The 24746-nt window shown below is 42.2% G+C and overlaps 1 protein-coding gene across 1 annotated transcript; it reads left to right on the plus strand.

The window, feature by feature from the left end:
- Nucleotides 1-3500: 3500 nt before the first annotated feature.
- On the plus strand, nt 3501-24224 carry si:dkey-191g9.5 (rap1 GTPase-GDP dissociation stimulator 1; the record flags this gene model as incomplete). The annotated part of the gene is made up of 13 exons (XM_034552361.1): nt 3501-3612; nt 4183-4305; nt 4849-4974; nt 5371-5499; nt 6119-6244; nt 6590-6733; nt 7494-7625; nt 8140-8274; nt 21662-21787; nt 22713-22852; nt 23032-23158; nt 23595-23723; nt 24097-24224. Coding segments are annotated over 13 exons (1677 nt in total), but the record flags the coding sequence as incomplete, so codon positions are not given.
- Between the last annotated feature and the right edge of the window lie 522 nt (nt 24225-24746).

The raw sequence follows: 24746 nt of genomic DNA on the forward strand, positions 1-24746 counted from the left end.
GACACAGGGGTTAGATCCTGACGTATAGCCGTCTGCGTCTCTGCCTGATTGCCCTCTCCACTCAGGCTATTTTCATTCGACTTACAAGGGATTATCTGAGGTGATTTACCATCTGCAGGTCTCTCCTCGCTGTGCGTTTGCTTGTACTGTATGTTGTGCATTGTATACGTGCATTGGTTTACGTAACTCAAGGTTTGTGCGGGAGCTTTATTCCATGTCAGCAGTGAAAGAAACAGTGTAGATGTCCCAGGTAAAAGGGCCCTAATCAAGCCCCCGCCACACAAGAACATCAACGTTGGATAATTCCAGAAAACCCTGGATTACGGTCTCTGAAAAAATATTTCTGCCCATGGAAACTAGGCGCTGGTTAAGGATCGGGAGAGATGGTGGCTATGGCACAGAATGGTGCTTACAGTGGGGCTACCTCCACTACCTCCACTACTCCCACTACCTCCACTACCCCCGCTATCTCCACTACCCCCACTACCCCCACTACCTCTACTACATCCACTACTCCCACTACCCCCACTACCTCTACTACCTCCACTACCTCTACTACCTCCACTACTCGCACTACCTCCACTACCTCTACTACCTCCACTACCTCTACTACCTCCACTACCCCCACTACCTCCACTACCCCCACTACCTCCACTACTCCCACTACCTCCACTACCTCTACTACCTCCACTACCTCCACTACTCCCACTACCTCCACTACCCCCACTACCTCCACTACCTCTACTACCTCCACTACCTCTACTACCTCCACTACTCCCACTACCTCCACTACCTCTACTACCTCCACTACCTCTACTACCTCCACTACCCCCACTACCTCCACTACCCCCACTACCTCCACTACCTCTACTACCTCCACTACCTCCACTACCTCTACTACCTCCACTACCTCTACTACCTCCACTACCTCTACTACCTCCACTACTCCCACTACCTCCACTACCCCCACTACCTCCACTACCCCCACTACCTCCACTACTCCCACTACCTCCACTACCTCTACTACCTCCACTACCTCTACTACCTCCACTACTCCCACTACCTCCACTACCCCCACTACCTCCACTACCTCTACTACCTCCACTACTCCCACTACCTCCACTACCTCTACTACCTCCACTACCTCTACTACCTCCACTACCCCCACTACCCCCACTACCTCTACTACATCCACTACTCCCACTACCCCCACTACCTCTACTACCTCCACTACCTCTACTACCTCCACTACTCGCACTACCTCCACTACCTCTACTACCCCCACTACCTCTACTACATCCACTACTCCCACTACCCCCACTACCTCTACTACCTCCACTACCTCTACTACCTCCACTACTCGCACTACCTCCACTACCTCTACTACCTCCACTACCTCTACTACCTCCACTACCCCCACTACCTCCACTACTCCCACTACCTCCACTACCTCTACTACCTCCACTACCTCCACTACTCCCACTACCTCCACTACCCCCACTACCTCCACTACCTCTACTACCTCCACTACCTCTACTACCTCCACTACTCCCACTACCTCCACTACCTCTACTACCTCCACTACCTCTACTACCTCCACTACCCCCACTACCTCCACTACCCCCACTACCTCCACTACCTCTACTACCTCCACTACCTCCACTACCTCTACTACCTCCACTACCTCTACTACCTCCACTACCTCTACTACCTCCACTACTCCCACTACCTCCACTACCCCCACTACCTCCACTACCCCCACTACCTCCACTACTCCCACTACCTCCACTACCTCTACTACCTCCACTACCTCTACTACCTCCACTACTCCCACTACCTCCACTACCCCCACTACCTCCACTACCTCTACTACCTCCACTACTCCCACTACCTCCACTACCCCCACTACCTCCACTACTCCCACTACCTCCACTACCTCTACTACCTCCACTACCCCCACTACATCCACTACTCCCACTACCCCCACTACCTCTACTACCTCCACTACTCCCACTACTCCCACTACCTCCACTACCTCCACTACCTCTACTACCTCCACTACTCCCACTACCTCCACTACCCTCACTACCTCTACTACCTCCACTACTCCCACTACCTCCACTACCCCCACTACCCCCACTACCTCTACTACCTCCATTACTCCCACTACCTCTACTACCTCCACTACCCCCACTACATCCACTACTCCCACTACCCCCACTACCTCTACTACCTCCACTACCTCTACTACCTCCACTACTCCCACTACCTCCACTACCCCCACTACCCCCACTACCCCCACTACCTCCACTACCTCCACTACTCCCACTACCTCCACTACCCCCACTACCTCCACTACCCCCACTACCTCCACTACTCCCACTACCTCCACTACCTCTACTACCTCCACTACCTCTACTACCTCCACTACTCCCACTACCTCCATTACTCCCACTACCTCCACTACCTCTACTACCTCCACTACTCCCACTACCTCCACTACCCCCACTACCCCCACTACCTCTACTACCTCCATTACTCCCACTACCTCTACTACCTCCATTACTCCCACTACCTCCACTACCTCTACTACCTCCACTACCCCCACTACATCCACTACTCCCACTACCCCCACTACCTCTACTACCTCCACTACCTCTACTACCTCCACTACTCCCACTACCTCCACTACCCCCACTACCCCCACTACCTCTACTACCTCCATTACTCCCACTACCTCCACTACCTCCACTACCCCCACTACTCCCACTACCTCCACTACCCCCACTACCTCCACTACCTCCACTACCCCCACTACTCCCACTACCTCCACTACCATCACTACCCCCTCTATCTCCACTACCCCCACTATCTCCACTACCTCCACTACCCCCACTACCTCCACTACCTCCACTACCTCTACTACCCCCACTACCCCCTCTACCTACACTACCCCCACTACCCCCTCTATCTCCACTACCCCCACTATCTCCACTACCTCCACTACCCCCACTACCTCCACTACCTCCACTACCTCTACTACCCCCACTACCCCCTTTACCTACACTACCCCCACTACCCCCTCTATCTCCACTACCCCCACTATCTCCACTACCTCCACTACCCCCACTACCTCCACTACCTCCACTACCTCTACTACCCCCACTACCCCCTCTACCTACACTACCCCCACTACCCCCACTACCCCCACTACCTCCACTACCCCCACTACTGTTAGGAGGTCCGCGGCCTCCTAACAGACGTAATTCTGAGGTTTGAGCCGGTAAGATCTAAATTAATTAGTGAAAGAACAACGTGGTATAAATGTAAAGTATAAATGGTTATGTCAGGATAAGGAAGGCTTTTCAAACTGCTATTAACGTTTTAGTTAACGTTCTTGTTTGTTGGTGGTAATGGTGTGTGTGTGTGTGTGTGTGTGTGTGTGTGTGTGTGTGTGTGTGTGTGTGTGTGCGCGTGTGTGTGTGTGTGTGTGTGTGTGTGTTGCAGACTCTCTCAGCGAGGCCCTAAAGGCTATCAGTGTGAGTACGGAGCTGATTGAAGAGGAGCTCAAGCCACATCTGGACACAATGCTGGCTGCTCTTCTGGAAAAGAGTAAGTCATGTAACCTGCACACACACACACACACACACACCTTCCACACAGCTATCGATGAGTCTTCTGTGAATGTCACGGTGCTAATCTAAGTGGAAGCTGGTGCAGTCCTGGTACTAACCTGCTTGAAGCCTGCTGCCAGCTACTCATACCCATGGTCTTCTGTTGACTTGTGGATCTACTATTTTATTTAAAAAGTTTTATGAACCAGCTTGAACTGCTTTTTAAACTACTAAACATGCACTAGGTGAAGATTACTCTGCGTGTTCTCCTTCCACCACTCGGCCAATCAGGGGAACCAAGGTCATGACCCGCCCTAAACCTAACCAGACTTAGCCAATCAGAGGCAGAGAAGGGCGGGTCATGAAACAGTAAGCACAGATACGAGGTACGTCACATTGCTGGTTTATGTATTTGTTTAAGCAGTATTATGCACACTTTGTCTGACAGGCTGTCACACATATCGAGAGAAAGTAAACGTCTGATGGTGACCGTAGAGGAAACCACTGGGTTGCATTTCAAACCCAGTGCCAGTGTTGGTTCTGAACAAATGCGTGTGTGTGTCCACAGAGGAGGATGCTGCTGTGGAGATCGTCAGGAGTGGGATTCTACCCACGCTGGCTCAGGCCTTGAGGGGCAACAGCCCCCTGAGCTGCCAGGTGGCTCTAGTGGTGGCAGAGATGGCCAGAGAAGGTGGGGTACTGCTACTGTCGAGACACACACACACATACACACACGCACACACACACTGTTGGTACGAAATGCTGATAGACTTTCACACCCATGGCACAGCCTCCAGGATAAAACTTGTGGACTGGACTAGACTTTAAAAGGGGGGGGGGGGGAGGGGGGGCTACAAGGTGATTGACAGGTTGCTACCACTGCTTTGAGTTGTCCATGTTTTTCATCTTACAACTTTAACCCTTTCACAGTGTGTTTTCACTTCATGAAAGTTGATTGTAACACGTTGGATGGGTTGAAATGTCGTATTCAGCGTTGGGGTGAACCACATACTTGTGAGAGGTGATGATTGAGAGGAATTATGTTTCCAACATTGTTGCATATTATACATATACTGAACATTGATGTGCCATCATATTCACGGTGTGATTTCATCCAGCATGGCTCTAACACAATGCTACATCCCAGCTGGGCGTGGTCTCACCTACAACTGATTCAAGGGAGTGTCTCTGAGGGGCCTTTCAAGAGGTTCCGTCCTCCTTGTGTGTGTCGTAGCTGCAGTCAGGGAGCCGTGCATCGAGGCGGGCCTGGTGAAGGTGCTGGTTCCCCACTTGAGCAGCAGCAACCAGGAGATGCTGCTGAACACCGGCAGGGCCATCGGACGCATCTGCTTCGACAGCTGTGAGTTGGTCTGACGTCAGCGGGGTGTTCTCCTGAAAGGCTGCAGAGACAAACAGGAAGTCACCCTCCAGGTTTCAATGTCTATGGCTTATTACATGTGAAATAATATGTGGTCAGGACTCATGTATGCAGTAATCAGCCCCGTCGCCAGACTAAAAGGTCGGTATTTTACTTTGGCTGCAAATCACTAAACGTTGAATGACGACATTTCTGTGTTCGGTCAGAGTGAACGTCATCATAAAGTCAGCAAAACCTGTGACACCACGACATGAAATGGTTATAAATAACAAACTAAACAATGAAAACAACGTGTCTGTATCTGTGACTTTAACCACCTCCCTCTCTCTCTCTCCTACCCCCCCCCCTCTCTCTCTCTCTCTCCCCCCTCCCACCCAGCATGCCAACAGGGCCAGCTGGTCCAGAGCGGTGTCGTCCCCAGACTGGTGTCCATTATAAGGGAGTATCCAGAGAACGAGCCCCTGGTCAATGTGTGCCTGCTGGCTCTTTGTAACCTGGCTGACATGGGTGATTATTTATTGGTTGTATTTATCTTGGTAATTCATCATTAGCTGTAATTTGAATTGCACCGTCTCAGTATTTAGCCACGCCCCTCACAACTACAGGGTCATCCCTGGGTTGTGTTCACATGTTCTTCCCGTACTCACCTGGCTTTGAAACCAAGCTCACAGGTAAAGTCACAAACACACTGTGTGTGTACAGTGCCAAGAGAAACCAGTGGGAAGAATGCAGCTTGTCCTAAAAAAGGGGTGGGGGGGGGAACACCGTAATCAATGGTTTTAAAAGGAATCTACAGATGAATAAGGTACAAAAATTACACACCACCACCATGGAAATCCACCAGTTGATATTATTTAATGCCAACTTTTGGTGAATTTAGGAGAAATCGACAGATGCAATGAGACAAAGGAGTAAAATAAATACCCTAAATATGTATCATGGATGTTTTCTTTCCACGAGTCTGAAAGAAAACAAGTTATGGAAGCGAAATAGCCCAAAATCTAAAAATGTATTGAGCATGAAAAACTATATTTTTGCCTGTCTCTGTGTCTCTCATTCACAAAACCTTTATGAAGCGGGACATTCATCACGTGATAGTAGTACGTACTGAGCCCTGTGTCTGCAGACTCGGCGAGGGAGGCCCTGGCTGACCTGGATGTGGCAGGGATCCTGACCTTTCAGCTGAAACGGGCGCCGGATGCAGAACGCCGACACATCATCCTGGAGATACTGGGCTCGCTCGGCGAGAGCGGTAAGACAGGAAGGAGGCTGCAGTGGGGAAAAGGAAACTTGTACATTGAACAAGGATGTCTTGATATTTCCGTTAGACCCATTTTCAGCAAAAAGCCGAGGTATGGCGATGTGACATTTGAAAATATTAAAATTTAATGTAATATAATGTATTGCGGTATGGGTCATGGGCACTATATTTTGCTTTCAAATATTTATTCTCCTATATATCAACTGTGCTGAGTCAGCACACATGTGCACATGGTTAACTCCTCCCTCCTCTTATTCACCTCAATGACACATTCATTCATTTAGATTAATTTGGTCGCTGATGATAATGATGCAATACATTGGGTTGCACCACCAGATACGCTGAAGCTGCAGTTTGCAGAGTCCGGAGTACCGGAGGCTTTATCAGCGATGATTCAGGGTCTGCAGGGAGGGTCTGACCCACACGACCTCTGCAGCATCAAGATCGCCTCCAACCTCATCGTGTCCCTGCTGTTGGGAGGTGAGCGGTGCAGACTAAGAGGAAGTCCATGTGTCTTCCTCTCTGTCTTTCACCTCTGTGCATGTGATGCCCGGTGCATACTCTGCTGTGATTGGCCAGTTCTATTGGCATCCGCCGTTATCCCATTCTGTCCTCCATCATTGCATTCGGACAGAATGCACCATAGTTGTGGTGTCGACTAACTGGGTCAATAAAGGAGATTAAAACTAATGTTTGCCAATCTTAAGAATTCATATCATCCTTTAAAATGATGCAAGGACCAAATATCTCACACTAGAGCCTAATTAATCTGTTGCTAAATCCCAGCCTACAAACGCAGACCGGCCCATCATAGCGCAGCATGGTCCTGCTCTGACCAGGGTCCCACAGCGATCTGGCTCTGCTCCAGAGACCCTCATCAGTGGTTTCAGGTGTCCTTCCTGTTCAGGCTGGTTCAGTGGATCTGGAGCTGGTCGTGGTTCAACGTCGTGTGATAGTGACTAGTGAAGAGGAACAGGGTCTATCTCCATCAGTGGAGGTGGTGGTTCACTTACACTGGGGTCTGGAGACTTGAGCTTCTATCTTCATCGTTTAACCTTCATCAGTTTGAAATCATGGATATATATATATATATATATATATATATATATATATATGTATATATTATATGTTATATATATATACATATATAATAATGTTATATTGTATTGGAAGAAATAATGTGCCGTTTGTAAGAATTATAATTATCTTTAAAACACTGATATGTGTGTCTGTGTGTCAGATGAGTCCATGCAGAAGTGTTTTGGTGAGGGATCAGGTCTGGTGTATCAGGATGTTCTGTCCTGGCTGCAGAGCCACAACACCCAGCTTCAGCTTTCCGGAGCCCTGGCCGTCGCCAACTTCGCCAGGAACGGTGAGATATTCAGACAAGAACACAGAACTCTGTGACATCACTTACAGCTTTGTGACGGGACCAGGTGTCCACCTCTGGACCTGCCGAGTGAAGCCAATGCGGAAGTGTCTTAAAACCTGCAGTCTCTCTACTGACCACCAGGGGGCGACTCCTCTGGTTGTATAGAAGTCTATGCTTCATGTGTTAAAGCTGCATTCTCTCTCCTGACCACCAGGGGGCGACTCCTCTGGTTAAATAGAAGTCTATGCTTCATGTGTTAAAGCTGCATTCTCTCTCCTGACCACCAGGGGGCGACTCCTCTGGTTGTATAGAAGTCTATGCTTCATGTGTTAAAGCTGGCAGTTAGCGCTGTGAGCACTGTTCCCCTCAACCTACCCCCGCCCCCCCCCCCCCCCGAGCTTGTAGACATATATATAATGTAATAGTACATAGAATGTAATGTAATAGTACATATAATGTAATGTAATACAGTATCAGGTCTTGACGGTGTCTCTGTTGGCCTGCTGTGTTTCAGACAGTAACTGTGTGAAGATGCTGGACCTCGGCGTGGTTCCTCACATCCTGAGCTTGTTGGAGCAGCACGTCGACGAAGGAGACGTGTCCGTCCAACACGCTGGACTGAGCGCGCTCAGAAACCTGGCCATCCCCGGTACTGATCAAACAGTCATACAGTACATGTTTACATCACATGGCATCAATCAAATGACACTTTGATGACGATGGTCTTGGATGACGTTGACGCTCTTTGATGACGTTGATGCTCTTTGATAACGTTGACGCTATTTGATGACGTTGATGCTCTTTGATGTTGTTGATGCTCTTTGATGACGTTGACGCTCTTTGATGACGTTGACGCTCTTTGATGACGTTGATGCTCTTTGATGATGTTGATGCTCTTTGATGACGTTGATGCTCTTTGATAACGATGCTCTTTGATGACGTTGATGCTCTTTGATGACGTTGACACTCTTTGATAACGTTGATGCTCTTTGATGACGTTGACACTCTTTGATAACGTTGACGCTCTTTGATGACGTTGACGCTCTTTGATAACGTTGACGCTCTTTGATGACGTTGACGCTCTTTGATGACGTTGACGCTCTTTGATAACGTTGACGCTCTTTGATAACGTTGACGCTCTTTGATGACGTTGACGCTCTTTGATAACGTTGACGCTCTTTGATGACGTTGACGCTCTTTGATAACGTTGACGCTCTTTGATGACGTTGACGCTCTTTGATAACGTTGACGCTCTTTGATGACGTTGACGCTCTTTGATGATGTTGATGACGCTGACGCTCTTTGATGACGTTGACGCTCTTTGATAACGTTGATGCTCTTTGATGACGTTGATGACGTTGACGCTCTTTGATGACGTTGATGCTCTTTGATGACGTTGACGCTCTTTGATAACGTTGACGTTCTTTGATGACGTTGACGCTCGTTGATGACGTTGACGCTCTTTGATGACGTTAATGCTCTTTGATGACGTTGACGCTCTTTGATGATGTTGATGACGCTGACGCTCTTTGATAACGTTGAAGCTCTTTGATGACGTTGACGCTCTTTGATGACGTTGACGCTCTTTGATGACGTTGATGCTCTTTGATAACGTTGATGCTCTTTGATGACGTTGACGCTCTTTGATGACGTTGACGCTCTTTGATGACGTTGACGCTCTTTGATGACGTTGACGCTCTTTAATGACGTTGACGCACTTTGATGATGTTGACGCTCTTTGATAACGTTGACGCTCTTTGATGACGTTGACGCTCTTTGATGACGTTGACGCTCTTTGTATAACGTTGACGCTCTTTGATGACGTTGACGCTCTTTGATAACGTTGACGCTCTTTGATGACGTTGATGCTCTTTGATAACGTTGATGCTCTTTGATGACGTTGACGCTCTTTGATGACGTTGACGCTCTTTGATGACGTTGACGCTCTTTGATGACGTTGACGCTCTTTAATGACGTTGACGCACTTTGATGATGTTGACGCTCTTTGATAACGTTGACGCTCTTTGATGACGTTGACGCTCTTTGATGACGTTGACGCTCTTTGATGACGTTGACGCTCTTTGATAACGTTGACGCTCTTTGATGACGTTGACACTCTTTGATGACGTTGACACTCTTTGATGACGTTGATGCTCTTTGATGACGTTGACGCTCTTTGATGACGTTGATGCTCTTTGATGACGTTGACGCTCTTTGATGACGTTGACGCTTTTTGATGACGTTGACGCTCTTTGATAACGTTGACGCTCTTTGATGACGTTGACGTTGACGCTCTTTGATGACGTTGACGCTCTTTGATAACGTTGACGCTTTTTGATGACGTTGACGCTCTTTGATGACGTTGACGCTCTTTGATGACGTTGACTCTCTTTGATGACGTTGATGCTCTTTGATGACGTTGACGCTCTTTGATGACGTTGACGTTGACGCTCATTGATGACGTTGACGCTCTTTGATAACGTTGACGCTCTTTGATGACGTTGACGCTCTTTGATGACGTTGACGCTCTTTGATGACGTTGATGCTCTTTGATGACGTTGACGCTCTTTGATGACGTTGACGTTGACGCTCTTTGATGACGTTGACGCTCTTTGATAACGTTGACGCTCTTTGATGACGTTGACGCTCTTTGATGACGTTGACGCTCTTTGATGACGTTGATGCTCTTTGATGACGTTGACGCTCTTTGATGATCTTGATGACGCTGACGCTCTTTGATAACGTTGACGCTCTTTGATGACGTTGACGCTCTTTGATAACGTTGACGCTCTTTGATGACGTTGACGCTCTTTGATAACGTTGACGCTCTTTGATGACGTTGACGCTCTTTGATGACGTTGACGCTCTTTGTTGACGTTGATGCTCTTTGATGACGTTGACGATCTTTGATAACGTTGATGCTCTATGATGACGTTGACGCTCTTTGATGATGTTGACGCTCTTTGATAACGTTGACGCTCTTTGATAACGTTGACGCTCTTTGATGACGTTGACGCTCTTTGTTGACGTTGACGCTCTTTGATGACGTTGACGCTCTTTGATAACGTTGACGCTCTTTGATGTTGTTGACGCTCTTTGATGACGTTGATGCTCTTTGATGTTGTTGATGCTCTTTGATGACGTTGACGCTCTTTGATGACGTTGACGCTTTTTGATGACGTTGATGCTCTTTGATGACGTTGATGACGTTGATGCTCTTTGATAACGTTGACGCTCTTTGATGACGTTGATGCTCTTTGATGTTGTTGATGCTCTTTGATGACGTTGACGCTCTTTGATGACGTTGATGCTCTTTGATGACGTTGACGCTCTTTGATGACGTTGACGCTCTTTGATGACGTTGACGTTGACGCTCTTTGATGACGTTGACGCTCTTTGATAACGTTGACGCTCTTTGATGACGTTGACGCTCTTTGATGACGTTGATGCTCTTTGATGACGTTGATGCTCTTTGATGACGTTGATGCTCTTTGATGACGTTGACGCTCTTTGATAACGTTGATGCTCTATGATGACGTTGATGCTCTTTGATGATGTTGATGCTCTTTGATGACGTTGATGCTCTTTGATGACGTTGACGCTCTTTGATAACGTTGACGCTCTTTGATGACGTTGACGCTCTTTGATGACGTTGATGCTCTTTGATAACGTTGACGCTCTTTGATGACGTTGACGCTCTTTGATAACGTTGACGCTCTTTGATAACGTTGACGCTCTTTGATGACGTTGACGCTCTTTGATAAAGTTGACGCTCAGGTGTATATATTACGTCACTGGTAGCGTAGTAGCAGTTATTTGAGTCACAGATGACGTCACAAGTGTATATATGACATCACTGGTAACGTAGTGGCAGTTATTTGAGTCACAGGTGACGTCACAGGTGTATATATGACGTCACTGGTTGCGTAGTAGCAGTTATTTGAGTCACAGGTGACATCACGGAATACACACCCAAAGTTATAAATAGAAGTGACTTCCATCAGATTCCTTAGACGGGACCGGGGAGGGTGGAGGGAGCAGAGTCTCATCTCTCCCCCCTCCACTCTCCCCCCTCTCCTTCCTGTTTGCACGGTGGGCAAACGGTAAGGGGAGGGGGGAGGGTGGAGGGGGGAGAGACGCCACTCTGCTCCCTACACCCTCTCTGGCAGGCGCATAAGCGGTGGGAGGAGGGGGGAGGTTGGAGGGATACATATTGATACATATACAGTATACAGCAAGCAGTAAGGGGAGGGGGGATATAGTTATATATAAGTATATATATATAGTTATATACACATATATATACATATATACACACACACATATATATGTATACATACGTAAATATAGATATATATAGATATATATAGTTATATATATATATATATAGTTATATCTATATCGATAGTTATATATAGTTATATCTATATATATATAGATATATATATATAACTATATATATCTATATATAACTATATATATCTATATATATAGATATATATAGTTATATATAAGTATATATATATAGTTATATACACATATATATACATATATACAAACACACATATATATTTATACATACGTAAATATACATATATCTACACACATATATAGATATATATAGTTATTTCTATATATATATATATAGTTATATCTATATCTATATCGATAGTTATATCTATATCTATATATATATATATATATATTTATATCTATATCTATATCAATAGTTATATATAGTTATAATTATATATATAAATATATATAGTTATATATATATATATATATCTATATACATAGTTATATATATATATATATATAATATGTGTGTGTATATATATGTGTATATAACTATATATATATATCTATATATACTTATATATAACTATATATATATTATATATAAGTGTATATACATAGTGCCCAGCACTAATATATATATATATATATGTATACATACATATATATACAAAATATAAGTTGTTCCGGAGGTGGGAGTTAAAGACCTCCTGGACAGGATCCTCCGCCAGACGTGTAGACGTTAGGTGTACATATATTCATACATGGTGTATATGTATATATATACCATGTATGAATATTAAATATTCATGTCATATGAATATTAAACTAAACTCAAAACTATATACTCAAAACTCACTACCAGTGACGTCACAGATGACGTCACTGGTAGCGTAGTAGCAGTTATTTGAGTCACTGGTGTATATATGACATACACCAGTGACGTCATATATACACCCGTGACGTCACCTGTGACTCAAATAACTGCTACTACGCTACCAGTGACGTCATATATACACCTGTGACGTCACCTGTGACTCAAATAACTGCTACTACGCTACCAGTGACGTCATATATACACCTGTGACTCAAATAACTGCTACTACGCTACCAGTGACGTCATCTATACACCTGTGACTCAAATAACTGCTACTACGCTACCAGTGACGTCATCTATACACCTGTGACGTCACCTGTGACTCAAATAACTGCTACTACGCTACCAGTGACGTCATATATACACCTGTGACGTCATCTGTGACTCAAATAACTGCTACTACGTTACCAGTGACGTCATCTATACACCTGTGACTCAAATAACTGCTACTACATAGTAGTATTATTTGACGTCACAGGTGACGTCACAGGTGTATAAAAGATGTCACTGGTAGCGTAGTGGCAGTTATTTGAGTCACATATGACGTCACTGCTGCTCTTTGATAACGTTGACGCTCTTTGATGACGTTGACGCTCTTTGATAACGTTGATGCTCTTTGATGACGTTGATGCTCTTTGATGACATTGACGCTCTTTGAAAACGTAGATGCTCTTTGATGACGTTGATGCTCTTTGATGACGTTGACGCTCTTTGATGACGTTGACGTTGACGCTCTTTGATGACGTTGACGCTCTTTGATAACGTTGACGCTCTTTGATGACGTTGACGCTCTTTGATGACGTTGATGCTCTTTGATGACGTTGACGCTCTTTGATGACGTTGACGCTCTTTGATGACGTTGACGCTCTTTGATAACGTTGACGCTCTTTGATGACGTTGACGCTCTTTGATAACGTTGATGCTCTTTGATAACGTTGACGCTCTTTGATGACGTTGACGCTCTTTGATGACGTTGACGCTCTTTGATAACGTTGACGCTCTTTGATGACGTTGACGCTCTTTGATAACGTTGATGCTCTTTGATGACGTTGATGACGTTGATGCTCTTTGATAACGTTGACGCTCTTTGATGTCGTTGATGCTCTTTGATGACGTTGACGCTCTTTGATGACGTTGATGCTCTTTGATAAAGTTGACAATCTTTGATGACGTTGATGCTCTTTGATGTTGTTGATAATCTTTGATGACGTTGACGTTCTTTGATGACGTTGACGCTCTTTGATGACATTGATGCTCTTTGATGACGTTGACGCTCTTTGATGACGTTGACGCTCTTTGATGATGTTGATGACGCTGACGCTCTTTGATGACGTTGACGCTCTTTGATAACGTTGACGCTCTTTGATAACGTTGACGCTCTTTGATGACGTTGATGCTCTTTGATAACGTTGACGCTCTTTGATGACGTTGATGCTCTTTGATGTTGTTGATGCTCTTTGATGACGTTGACGCTCTTTGATGACGTTGACGCTCTTTGTTGACGTTGATGCTCTTTGATGACGTTGATGACGTTGATGCTCTTTGATAACTTTGACGCTCTTTGATGACGTTGATGCTCTTTGATGACGTTGACGCTCTTTGATGACGTTGATGCTCTTTGATAACGTTGACGCTCTTTGATGACGTTGATGCTCTTTGATGACATTGATGCTCTTTGATGACGTTGACGCTCTTTGATGACGTTGACGCTCTTTGATGATGTTGATGACGCTGACGCTCTTTGATGACGTTGACGCTCTTTGATAACGTTGACGCTCTTTGATAACGTTGACGCTCTTTGATGACGTTGACGCTCTTTGATAACGTTGACGCTCTTTGATAACGTTGACGCTCTTTGATGACGTTGACGCTCTTTGATGACGTTGACGCTCTTTGATAACGTTGACGCTCTTTGATGACGTTGACGCTCTTTGATAACGTTGACGCTCAGGTGTATATATTACGTCACTGGTAACGTAGTGGCAGTTATTTGAGTCACAGGTGACATCACGGAATACACACCCAAAGTTATAAATAGAAGTGACTTCCATCAGATTCCTTAGACGGGACCGGGGAGGGTGGAGGGAGCAGAGTCTCATCTCTCCCCCCTCCACTCTCCCCCCTCTCCTTCCTGTTTGCACGGTGGGCAAACGGTAAGGGGAGGGGGGAGGGTGGAGGGGGGAGAGACGCCACTCTGCTCCCTACACCCTCTCTGGCAGGCGCATAAGCGGTGGGAGGAGGGGGGAGGTTGGAGGGATACATATTGATACATATACAGTATACAGCAAGCAGTAAGGGGAGGGGGGATATAGTTATATATAAGTATATATATATAGTTATATACACATATATATACATATATACACACACACATATATATGTATACATACGTAAATATACATATATATAGATATATATAGTTATATATATATATATAGTTATATCTATATCGATAGTTATATATAGTTATATCTATATATATATATATATATATATATATAACTATATATATCTATATATAACTATATATATCTATATATATAGATATATATAGTTATATATAAGTATATATATATAGTTATATACACATATATATACATATATACAAACACACATATATATTTATACATACGTAAATATACATATATCTACACACATATATAGATATATATAGTTATTTCTATATATATATATATAGTTATATCTATATCTATATCGATAGTTATATCTATATCTATATATATATATATATATATATTTATATCTATATCTATATCAATAGTTATATATAGTTATAATTATATATATAAATATATATAGTTATATATATATATATATATATCTATATATATAGTTATATATATATATAATATGTGTGTGTATATATATGTGTATATAACTATATATATATATATATCTATATATACTTATATATAACTATATATATATTATATATAAGTGTATATACATAGTGCCCAGCACTAATATATATATATATATATATATATATGTATACATACATATATATACAAAATATAAGTTGTTCCGGAGGTGGGAGTTGAAGACCTCCTGGACAGGATCCTCCGCCAGACATGTAGACGTTAGGTGTACATATATTCATACATGGTGTATATGTATATATACACCATGTATGAATATTAAATATTCATGTCATATGAATATTAAACTAAACTCAAAACTATATACTCAAAACTCACTACCAGTGACGTCACAGATGACGTCACTGGTAGCGTAGTAGCAGTTATTTGAGTCACTGGTGTATATATGACATACACCATCGACGTCATATATACACCCGTGACGTCACCTGTGACTCAAATAACTGCTACTACGCTACCAGTGACGTCATATATACACCTGTGACTCAAATAACTGCTACTACGCTACCAGTGACGTCATCTATACACCTGTGACGTCACCTGTGACTCAAATAACTGCTACTACGCTACCAGTGACGTCATCTATACACCTGTGACGTCATCTGTGACTCAAATAACTGCTACTACGTTACCAGTGACGTCATCTATACACCTGTGACTCAAATAACTGCTACTACATAGTAGTATTATTTGACGTCACAGGTGTATATAAGACGTCACTGGTAGCGTAGTGGGAGTTATTTGAGTCACATATGACGTCACTGCTGCTCTTTGATAACGTTGACGCTCTTTGATGACGTTGATGCTCTTTGATGACGTTGACGCTCTTTGATGACATTGACGCTCTTTGAAAACGTTGATGCTCTTTGATGACGTTGACGCTCTTTGATGACGTTGACGTTGACGCTCTTTGATGACGTTGACGCTCTTTGATAACGTTGACGCTCTTTGATGACGTTGACGCTCTTTGATGACGTTGATGCTCTTTGATGACGTTGACGCTCTTTGATGACGTTGACGCTCTTTGATAACGTTGACGCTCTTTGATGACGTTGACGCTCTTTGATAACGTTGACGCTCTTTGATGACGTTGACGCTCTTTGATAACGTTGATGCTCTTTGATAACGTTGACGCTCTTTGATGACGTTGACGCTCTTTGATGACGTTGACGCTCTTTGATAACGTTGACGCTCTTTGATGACGTTGACGCTCTTTGATAACGTTGATGCTCTTTGATGACGTTGATGACGTTGATGCTCTTTGATAACGTTGACGCTCTTTGATGACGTTGATGCTCTTTGATGACGTTGACGCTCTTTGATGACGTTGATGCTCTTTGATAAAGTTGACGCTCTTTGATGACGTTGATGCTCTTTGATGTTGTTGATGATCTTTGATGACATTGACGCTCTTTGATGACGTTGACGCTCTTTGATGACATTGATGCTCTTTGATGACGTTGACGCTCTTTGATGACGTTGACGCTCTTTGATGATGTTGATGACGCTGACGCTCTTTGATGACGTTGACGCTCTTTGATAACGTTGACGCTCTTTGATAACGTTGACTTTCTTTGATAACGTTGACGCTCTTTGATGACGTTGATGCTCTTTGATAACGTTGACGCTCTTTGATGACGTTGATGCTCTTTGATGTTGTTGATGCTCTTTGATGACGTTGACGCTCTTTGATGACGTTGATGCTCTTTGATGACGTTGAAGCTCTTTGATGACGTTGATGCTCTTTGATGTTGTTGATGCTCTTTGATGACGTTGACGCTCTTTGATGACGTTGAAGCTCTTTGATGACGTTGACGCTCTTTGATGACGTTGATGCTCTTTGATGTTGTTGATGCTCTTTGATGACGTTGACGCTCTTTGATGACGTTGATGCTCTTTGATAACGTTGACGCTCTTTGATGACGTTGATGCTCTTTGATGTTGTTGATGCTCTTTGATGACGTTGACGCTCTTTGATGACGTTGATGCTCTTTGATGACGTTGAAGCTCTTTGATGACGTTGATGCTCTTTGATGTTGTTGATGCTCTTTGATGACGTTGACGCTCTTTGATGACGTTGAAGCTCTTTGATGACGTTGACGCTCTTTGATGACGTTGACGCTCTTTGATGACGTTGATGCTCTTTGATGACGTTGAAGCTCTTTGATGACGTTGATGCTCTTTGATGTTGTTGATGCTCTTTGATGACGTTGACGCTCTTTGATGACGTTGAAGCTCTTTGATGACGTTGACGCTCTTTGATGACGTTGACGCTCTTTGATGACGTTGATGCTCTTTGATGACGTTGAAGCTCTTTGATGACGTTGACGCTCTTTGATGACGTTGATGCTCTTTGATGTTGTTGATGCTCTTTGATGACGTTGACGCTCTTTGATGACGTTGATGCTCTTTGATGACGTTGAAGCTCTTTGATGACGTTGACGCTCTTTGATGATGTTGATGACGCTGACGCTCTTTGATGACGTTGACGCTCTTTGATGACGTTGATGCTCTTTGATGACGTTGATGCTCTTTGATGTTGTTGATGCTCTTTGATGACGTTGACGCTCTTTGATGACGTTGACGCTCTTTGATGACGTTGACGCTCTTTGATGACGTTGATGCTCTTTGATGACGTTGACGCTCTTTGATGATGTTGATGACGCTGACGCTCTTTGATAACGTTGATGACGTTGATGCTCTTTGATAACGTTGACGCTCTTTGATGACGTTGATGCTCTTTGATGATGTTGATGCTCTTTGATAACGTTGACGCTCTTAGATGACGTTCATGCTCTTTGATAACGTTGATGCTCTTTGATGACGTTGACGCTCTTTGATGACGATGCTCTTTGATGACGTTGACGCTCTTTGATGACGTTGATGCTCTTTGATGTTGTTGATGCTCTTTGATGACGTTGACGCTCTTTGATAACGTTGATGCTCTTTGATGACGTTGACGCTCTTTGATAACGTATACATATTGATACATATACAGTATACAGCAAGCAGTAAGGGGAGGGGGGATATAGTTATATATAAGTATATATATATATAGTTATATACACATATATATATACATATATACACACACACATATATATGTATACATACGTAAATATACATACATATAGATATATATAGTTATATATATATATATAGTTATATCTATATCGATAGTTATACATAGTTATATCTATATATATCTAGATGTATATAGTTATATCTATATCTATATATATAGATATATATAGTTATATCTATATATATAGATATATATAGTTATATATAAGTATACATACATAGTTATATACACATATATATATACATATATACACACACATATATATTTATACATACGTAAATATACATATATATACACACATATATAGATATATATACACACATATATAGATATATATAGTTATATCTATATATATATATAGATATATATAGTTATATATAAGTATATATATATAGTTATATACACATATATATATACATATATACACACACACATATATATTTATACATACCTAAATATACATATATATACACACATATATAGATATATATATAGTTATATCTATATATATATAGATATATATAGTTATATATAAGTATATATATATAGTTATATACACATATATATATATACATACGTAAATATACATATATATACACACATATATAGATATATATAGTTATATCTATATCTATATATATATATATATAGTTATATCTATATATATAGATATATATATAGTTATATATATATATCTATATATATAGTTATATATGTATATATATATAATATGTGTGTGTATATATATGTGTATATAACTATTTATATATATACTTATATATAACTATATATATATTATATATATATAAGTGTATGTATATACGTAGTGCCCAGCACTAATATATATATATATATATATATATATATATATATACATACATATATATACAAAATATAAGTTGTTCCGGAGGTGGGAGTTAAAGACCTCCTGGACAGGATCCTCCGCCAGACGTGTAGACGTTAGGTGTACATATATTCATACATGGTGTATACATACATATACACTATGTATGAAGGTTGGAGGGATACATATTGATACATATACAGTATACAGCAAGCAGTAAGGGGAGGGGGGATATAGTTATATATAAGTATATATATATAGTTATATACACATATATATACATATACACACACACACATATATATGTATACATACGTAAATATACATATATATAGATATATATAGTTATATATATCTATATATAGTTACATCTATATCGATAGTTATATATAGTTATATCTATATATATCTATATATATAGATATAACTATATATCTATATATATATAACTATATATATCTATATATAACTATATATATCTATATATATATAGTTATATATAAGTATATATATATAGTTATATACACATATATATACATATATACACACACACATATATATTTATACATACGTAAATATACATATATATACACACATATATAGATATATATAGTTATTTCTATATATATATATATAGTTATATCTATATCTATATCGATAGTTATATCTATATCTATATATATAGATATAGATATTTATATCTATATCTATATCAATAGTTATATATAGTTATATCTATATATATAGATATATATAGTTATATATATATCTATATATATAGCTATATATAGATATATAATATGTGTGTGTATATATATGTGTATATAACTATATATATATATCTATATATACTTATATATAACTATATATATATTATATATAAGTGTACGTATATACGTAGTGCCCAGCACTAATATATATATATGTATACATACATATATATACAAAATATAAGTTGTTCCGGAGGTGGGAGTTAAAGACCTCCTGGACAGGATCCTCCGCCAGACGTGTAGACGTTAGGTGTACATATATTCATACATGGTGTATATGTATATATACACCATGTATGAATATTAAATATTCATATGTCATATGAATATTAAACTAAACTGTCACAGATGACGTCACTGGTAGCGTAGTAGCAGTTATTTGAGTCACAGGTGTATATATGACATACACCATTGACGTCATATATACACCCGTGACGTCACCTGTGACTCAAATAACTGCTACTACGCTACCAGTGACGTCATCTATACACCTGTGACGACACCTGTGACTCAAATAACTGCTACTACGCTACCAGTGACGTCATATATACACCTGTGACTCAAATAACTGCTACTACGCTACCAGTGACGTCATATGTACACCTGTGACTCAAATAACTGCTACTACGCTACCAGTGACGTCATCTATACACCTGTGACGACACCTGTGACTCAAATAACTGCTACTACGCTACCAGTGACGTAATATATACACCTGTGACGTCATCTGTGACTCAAATAACTGCTACTACGTTACCAGTGACGTCATCTATACACCTGTGACTCAAATAACTGCTACTACATAGTAGTATTATTTGAGTCACAGGTGACGTCACAGGTGTATATATGACGTCACTGGTAGCGTAGTGGCAGTTATTTGAGTCACATATGACGTCACTGCTGCTCTTTGATAACGTTGACGCTCTTTGATGACGTTGACGCTCTTTGATAACGTTGATGCTCTTTGATGACGTTGACGCTCTTTGATGACGTTGATGCTCTTTGATGTTGTTGATGCTCTTTGATGACGTTGATGCTCTTTGATGTTGTTGATGCTCTTTGATGACGTTGATGCTCTTTGATGACGTTGATGCTCTTTGTTGATGCTCTTTGATGACGTTGATGTTGTTGATGCTCTTTGATGACGTTGATGCTCTTTGATGACGTTGATGCTCTTTGATGACGTTGATGCTCTTTGTTGATGCTCTTTGATGACGTTGATGATGTTGATGCTCTTTGATGACGTTGTTGTGTCTTTCAGCCAGCAACAAAGTGCGGATGCTGGAGGACGGCGTGACGGAGCGGATCAAGACGCTGCTGCGCTCCGACATGCCGCCAGTCCAGTTCAAACTGCTGGGAACGCTGCGCATGATGGTGGACGGGCAAGGTGAGCACGCTGAGGAAGAGGCTGCCAACGGGGGCTAAAAGGCACACTCACATGCACTAACATGCTCTAAAAGGCACACTCACATGCACTAAAAGCCATGTGCACATGCACGAACATGCTCTAAAAGGCAGACTCACATGCACTAAAAGCCATGTGCACATGCACTCACATGCTCTAGAAGGCAGACTCACATGCACTAACATGCTCTAAAAGGCAGACTCACATGCACTAAAATGTTCTAAAAGGCAGACTCACATGCACTAACATGCTCTAAAAGGCAGACTCACGTGCACTAAAAGCCATGTGCACATTTACTCACATGCTCTAGAAGGCAGACTCACATGCACTAACATGCTCTAAAAGGCAGACTCACATGCACTAAAATGTTCTAAAAGGCAGACTCACATGCACTACCATACTCTAAAAGGCAAAGAGAGGAGCTGTGTAAGAACACTCACAGAGGGAGAGACGTCGTTGTCTTGCTGTTGTTGTTATTATTGATCTGAATGTTGTATATCGCTCCGTTAAGAGGAGCTGAGATATGATTCCTCTCGTGTCCATTAGTGCCACAATCAGGCCACATTTTACATTTTGACACAGGACTCGTTCAAATTGAGTGGGCAGACTGGATTAACCCTCCGACCCTCAATGTCCCTCTGGGAATCTAACACAACAACAACACGGGGTTTGTTTACATTCTGTCCACTGGGAGGACGAGCCTGTCCTTTTCTTCATAAATCCATGAATCATTTGGTCTGTAACAGAGGAAATAGTGACAAACGGCCATCACAGTTTCCCAGAGGGTGACGTCCTCAAACGTCTGGTTCGGTCCATCCCAGCGGTTTGTGGAGCACATTCATGATCCCAGGGGGATGCACCTATGTGATTATAATGTAATCCCCCTTTACTCTGCTGTCTGTGTCAGAGGAGGCAGCCTTGGTGCTGGGGAGAGACGCGGTGCTCCTGGGGAGAGTCATGGAGTGGTGTGAAGCCAAAGACCACGCAGGAGTGCGAGGAGAAGCCAGCCGCCTCCTGGCCGCCCTCATCAGGCACAGCCGCAGCCCCGTGAGCACAGCTAGCGTTAGCATGAGCAACTAGCATTTGTACAATTTATTCATTTTATTGAATGTATTTATTTTTGGTAATCATACCCATATTGTTTGAGTTTAATGTGACGACAGTGTATATATGCAATATAAATATATCTGAACCTTTGTAATGAGTTGATTTCCTCTCTCTGACAGGAAGTGGTGCACGCTGTAGCCAAAGCAGATGGGGTTCGGCACCTCATCTCCATGGCAACAAGCGAACATGTCATCATGCAGAACGAGGCCCTGGTTGCCCTGGCGATAGCATCTGCCATTGACATCGGTAAAGCACTTTCAGAGACGAGGTTTCAGAAGCATGTTAGAATAACTCCTCTTTTTATTTATTATTTAGGTTGAGAAGTCCATCTTTTTATATCGAACCTGCTTGGATAACAAGTTAGGACTGAAACTATAAAACTCTCAAGGAAGACAATCTTATTTCTACTCGTAGAAGTAGGATAGAAACTGCGCCCCAGATTAATGCATCATATACAGTATGATCTCTATTGATACTTCCACTTGGTTTCTGGTTGTGCTGAACTTGGTGAAGCTGCTGTCCTGTTTCAGTAATGACTCTGTTACCTTGACCTTCAGTGGGCCATGTTTCAGTAATGACTATGTTACCTTGACCTTCATTAGACATCTTCATTCAGTAATGCATGTTCATGTTCACCTATGTGTGTGTGTGTGTGTGTGTGTGTGTGTGTGTGTGACGACAGAGTCTGTGAAGGACCCGTTCAGGGAGGCCGAGCTGTTGCCCATGCTGAAGAAGATGTTGGAGGATCCAGCCGGGGCCGTGGAGGTCAAGTTCAGTGCTTTAGGGCTCATCTGCAGCCTGGCCAACTCCAGTAAGGGTTTGATTCTACACACGTTCACAAGATTCTGTTCCACCACAACGTCCACGATGTTTGAGTGGTTTGTTCTGAAGTTCATTGCTCTATTGGTTCATTGCTCCTGACGCCACGTCGCCGTCCTTGGATCATATAGACATTGATTATGTGGTTATATACTTTGTATGTACAGTGCATTAGAACAGTGTGGCCTGGAAGGACACGGGGTGTGACAGTTTTATTAGTCTTCTCTGAGACTGAATCTAGAATGGAGCTTCAGGGGTGGTCCAATCAGAGGCCTGAACACAATGATACCACATGTTTTTTACCACTACTAGCTGCAATCCGTTTCACTCTTCTCTCTCTCTTCTTCATCCCTCGTCTGCTCCAGGTGTGATGAAGCTGGAGTTGAACTCCGTGCACATGAAGGAAAGCCTCAGTACACTGACGGACCACAGCAGCAGTAAACTCGCCTCGCAGGCCAGCTCCATTCTGGCCACTCTCAGCGACTCCAGCTAAACCCTCACAGAAACAATGGATCTCATCTTCTGGAGGGATGAACCGGCTTATTCGACAACATCCTCACAACCAACCTGTTAAATACTGCCGATTGGTCCGTGGTCCTAAGTTTCAAACTATGATGGTCTAGGTATCCCTCAGCGTTAGTTTTGGATGTGACGGCAGTTTCTTTCTACATATGCATCTTGTCTTTTCAAAATAAACTTCCGTCTTCACAGGAAGTTAGGTTTAGGAAACAAAACCACTTATTTTGGGAAAAGAGCATGGTTTACTTTAACAATAACTAAATAACAGCAGATCACTACTAATGACAAAATGGTTCATGTACTTGGCACCTTTCTAGTCTTCCAACCTTACACTACATGTAACACCCATTCACCCATATTCATCCACATACAGAGTCTAAAGAGCTACTAACGAGATGGACTGAAGACACTAACGAGATGGACAGAAGACACTTATGGACTGAAGACACTAACGAGATGGACAGAAGACACTTATGGACTGAAGACACTTATGGAC

Source organism: Cyclopterus lumpus, chromosome 15 (assembly GCF_009769545.1).
Source record: "Cyclopterus lumpus isolate fCycLum1 chromosome 15, fCycLum1.pri, whole genome shotgun sequence".
NCBI classification, from domain to species: Eukaryota; Metazoa; Chordata; class Actinopteri; order Perciformes; family Cyclopteridae; genus Cyclopterus; species Cyclopterus lumpus.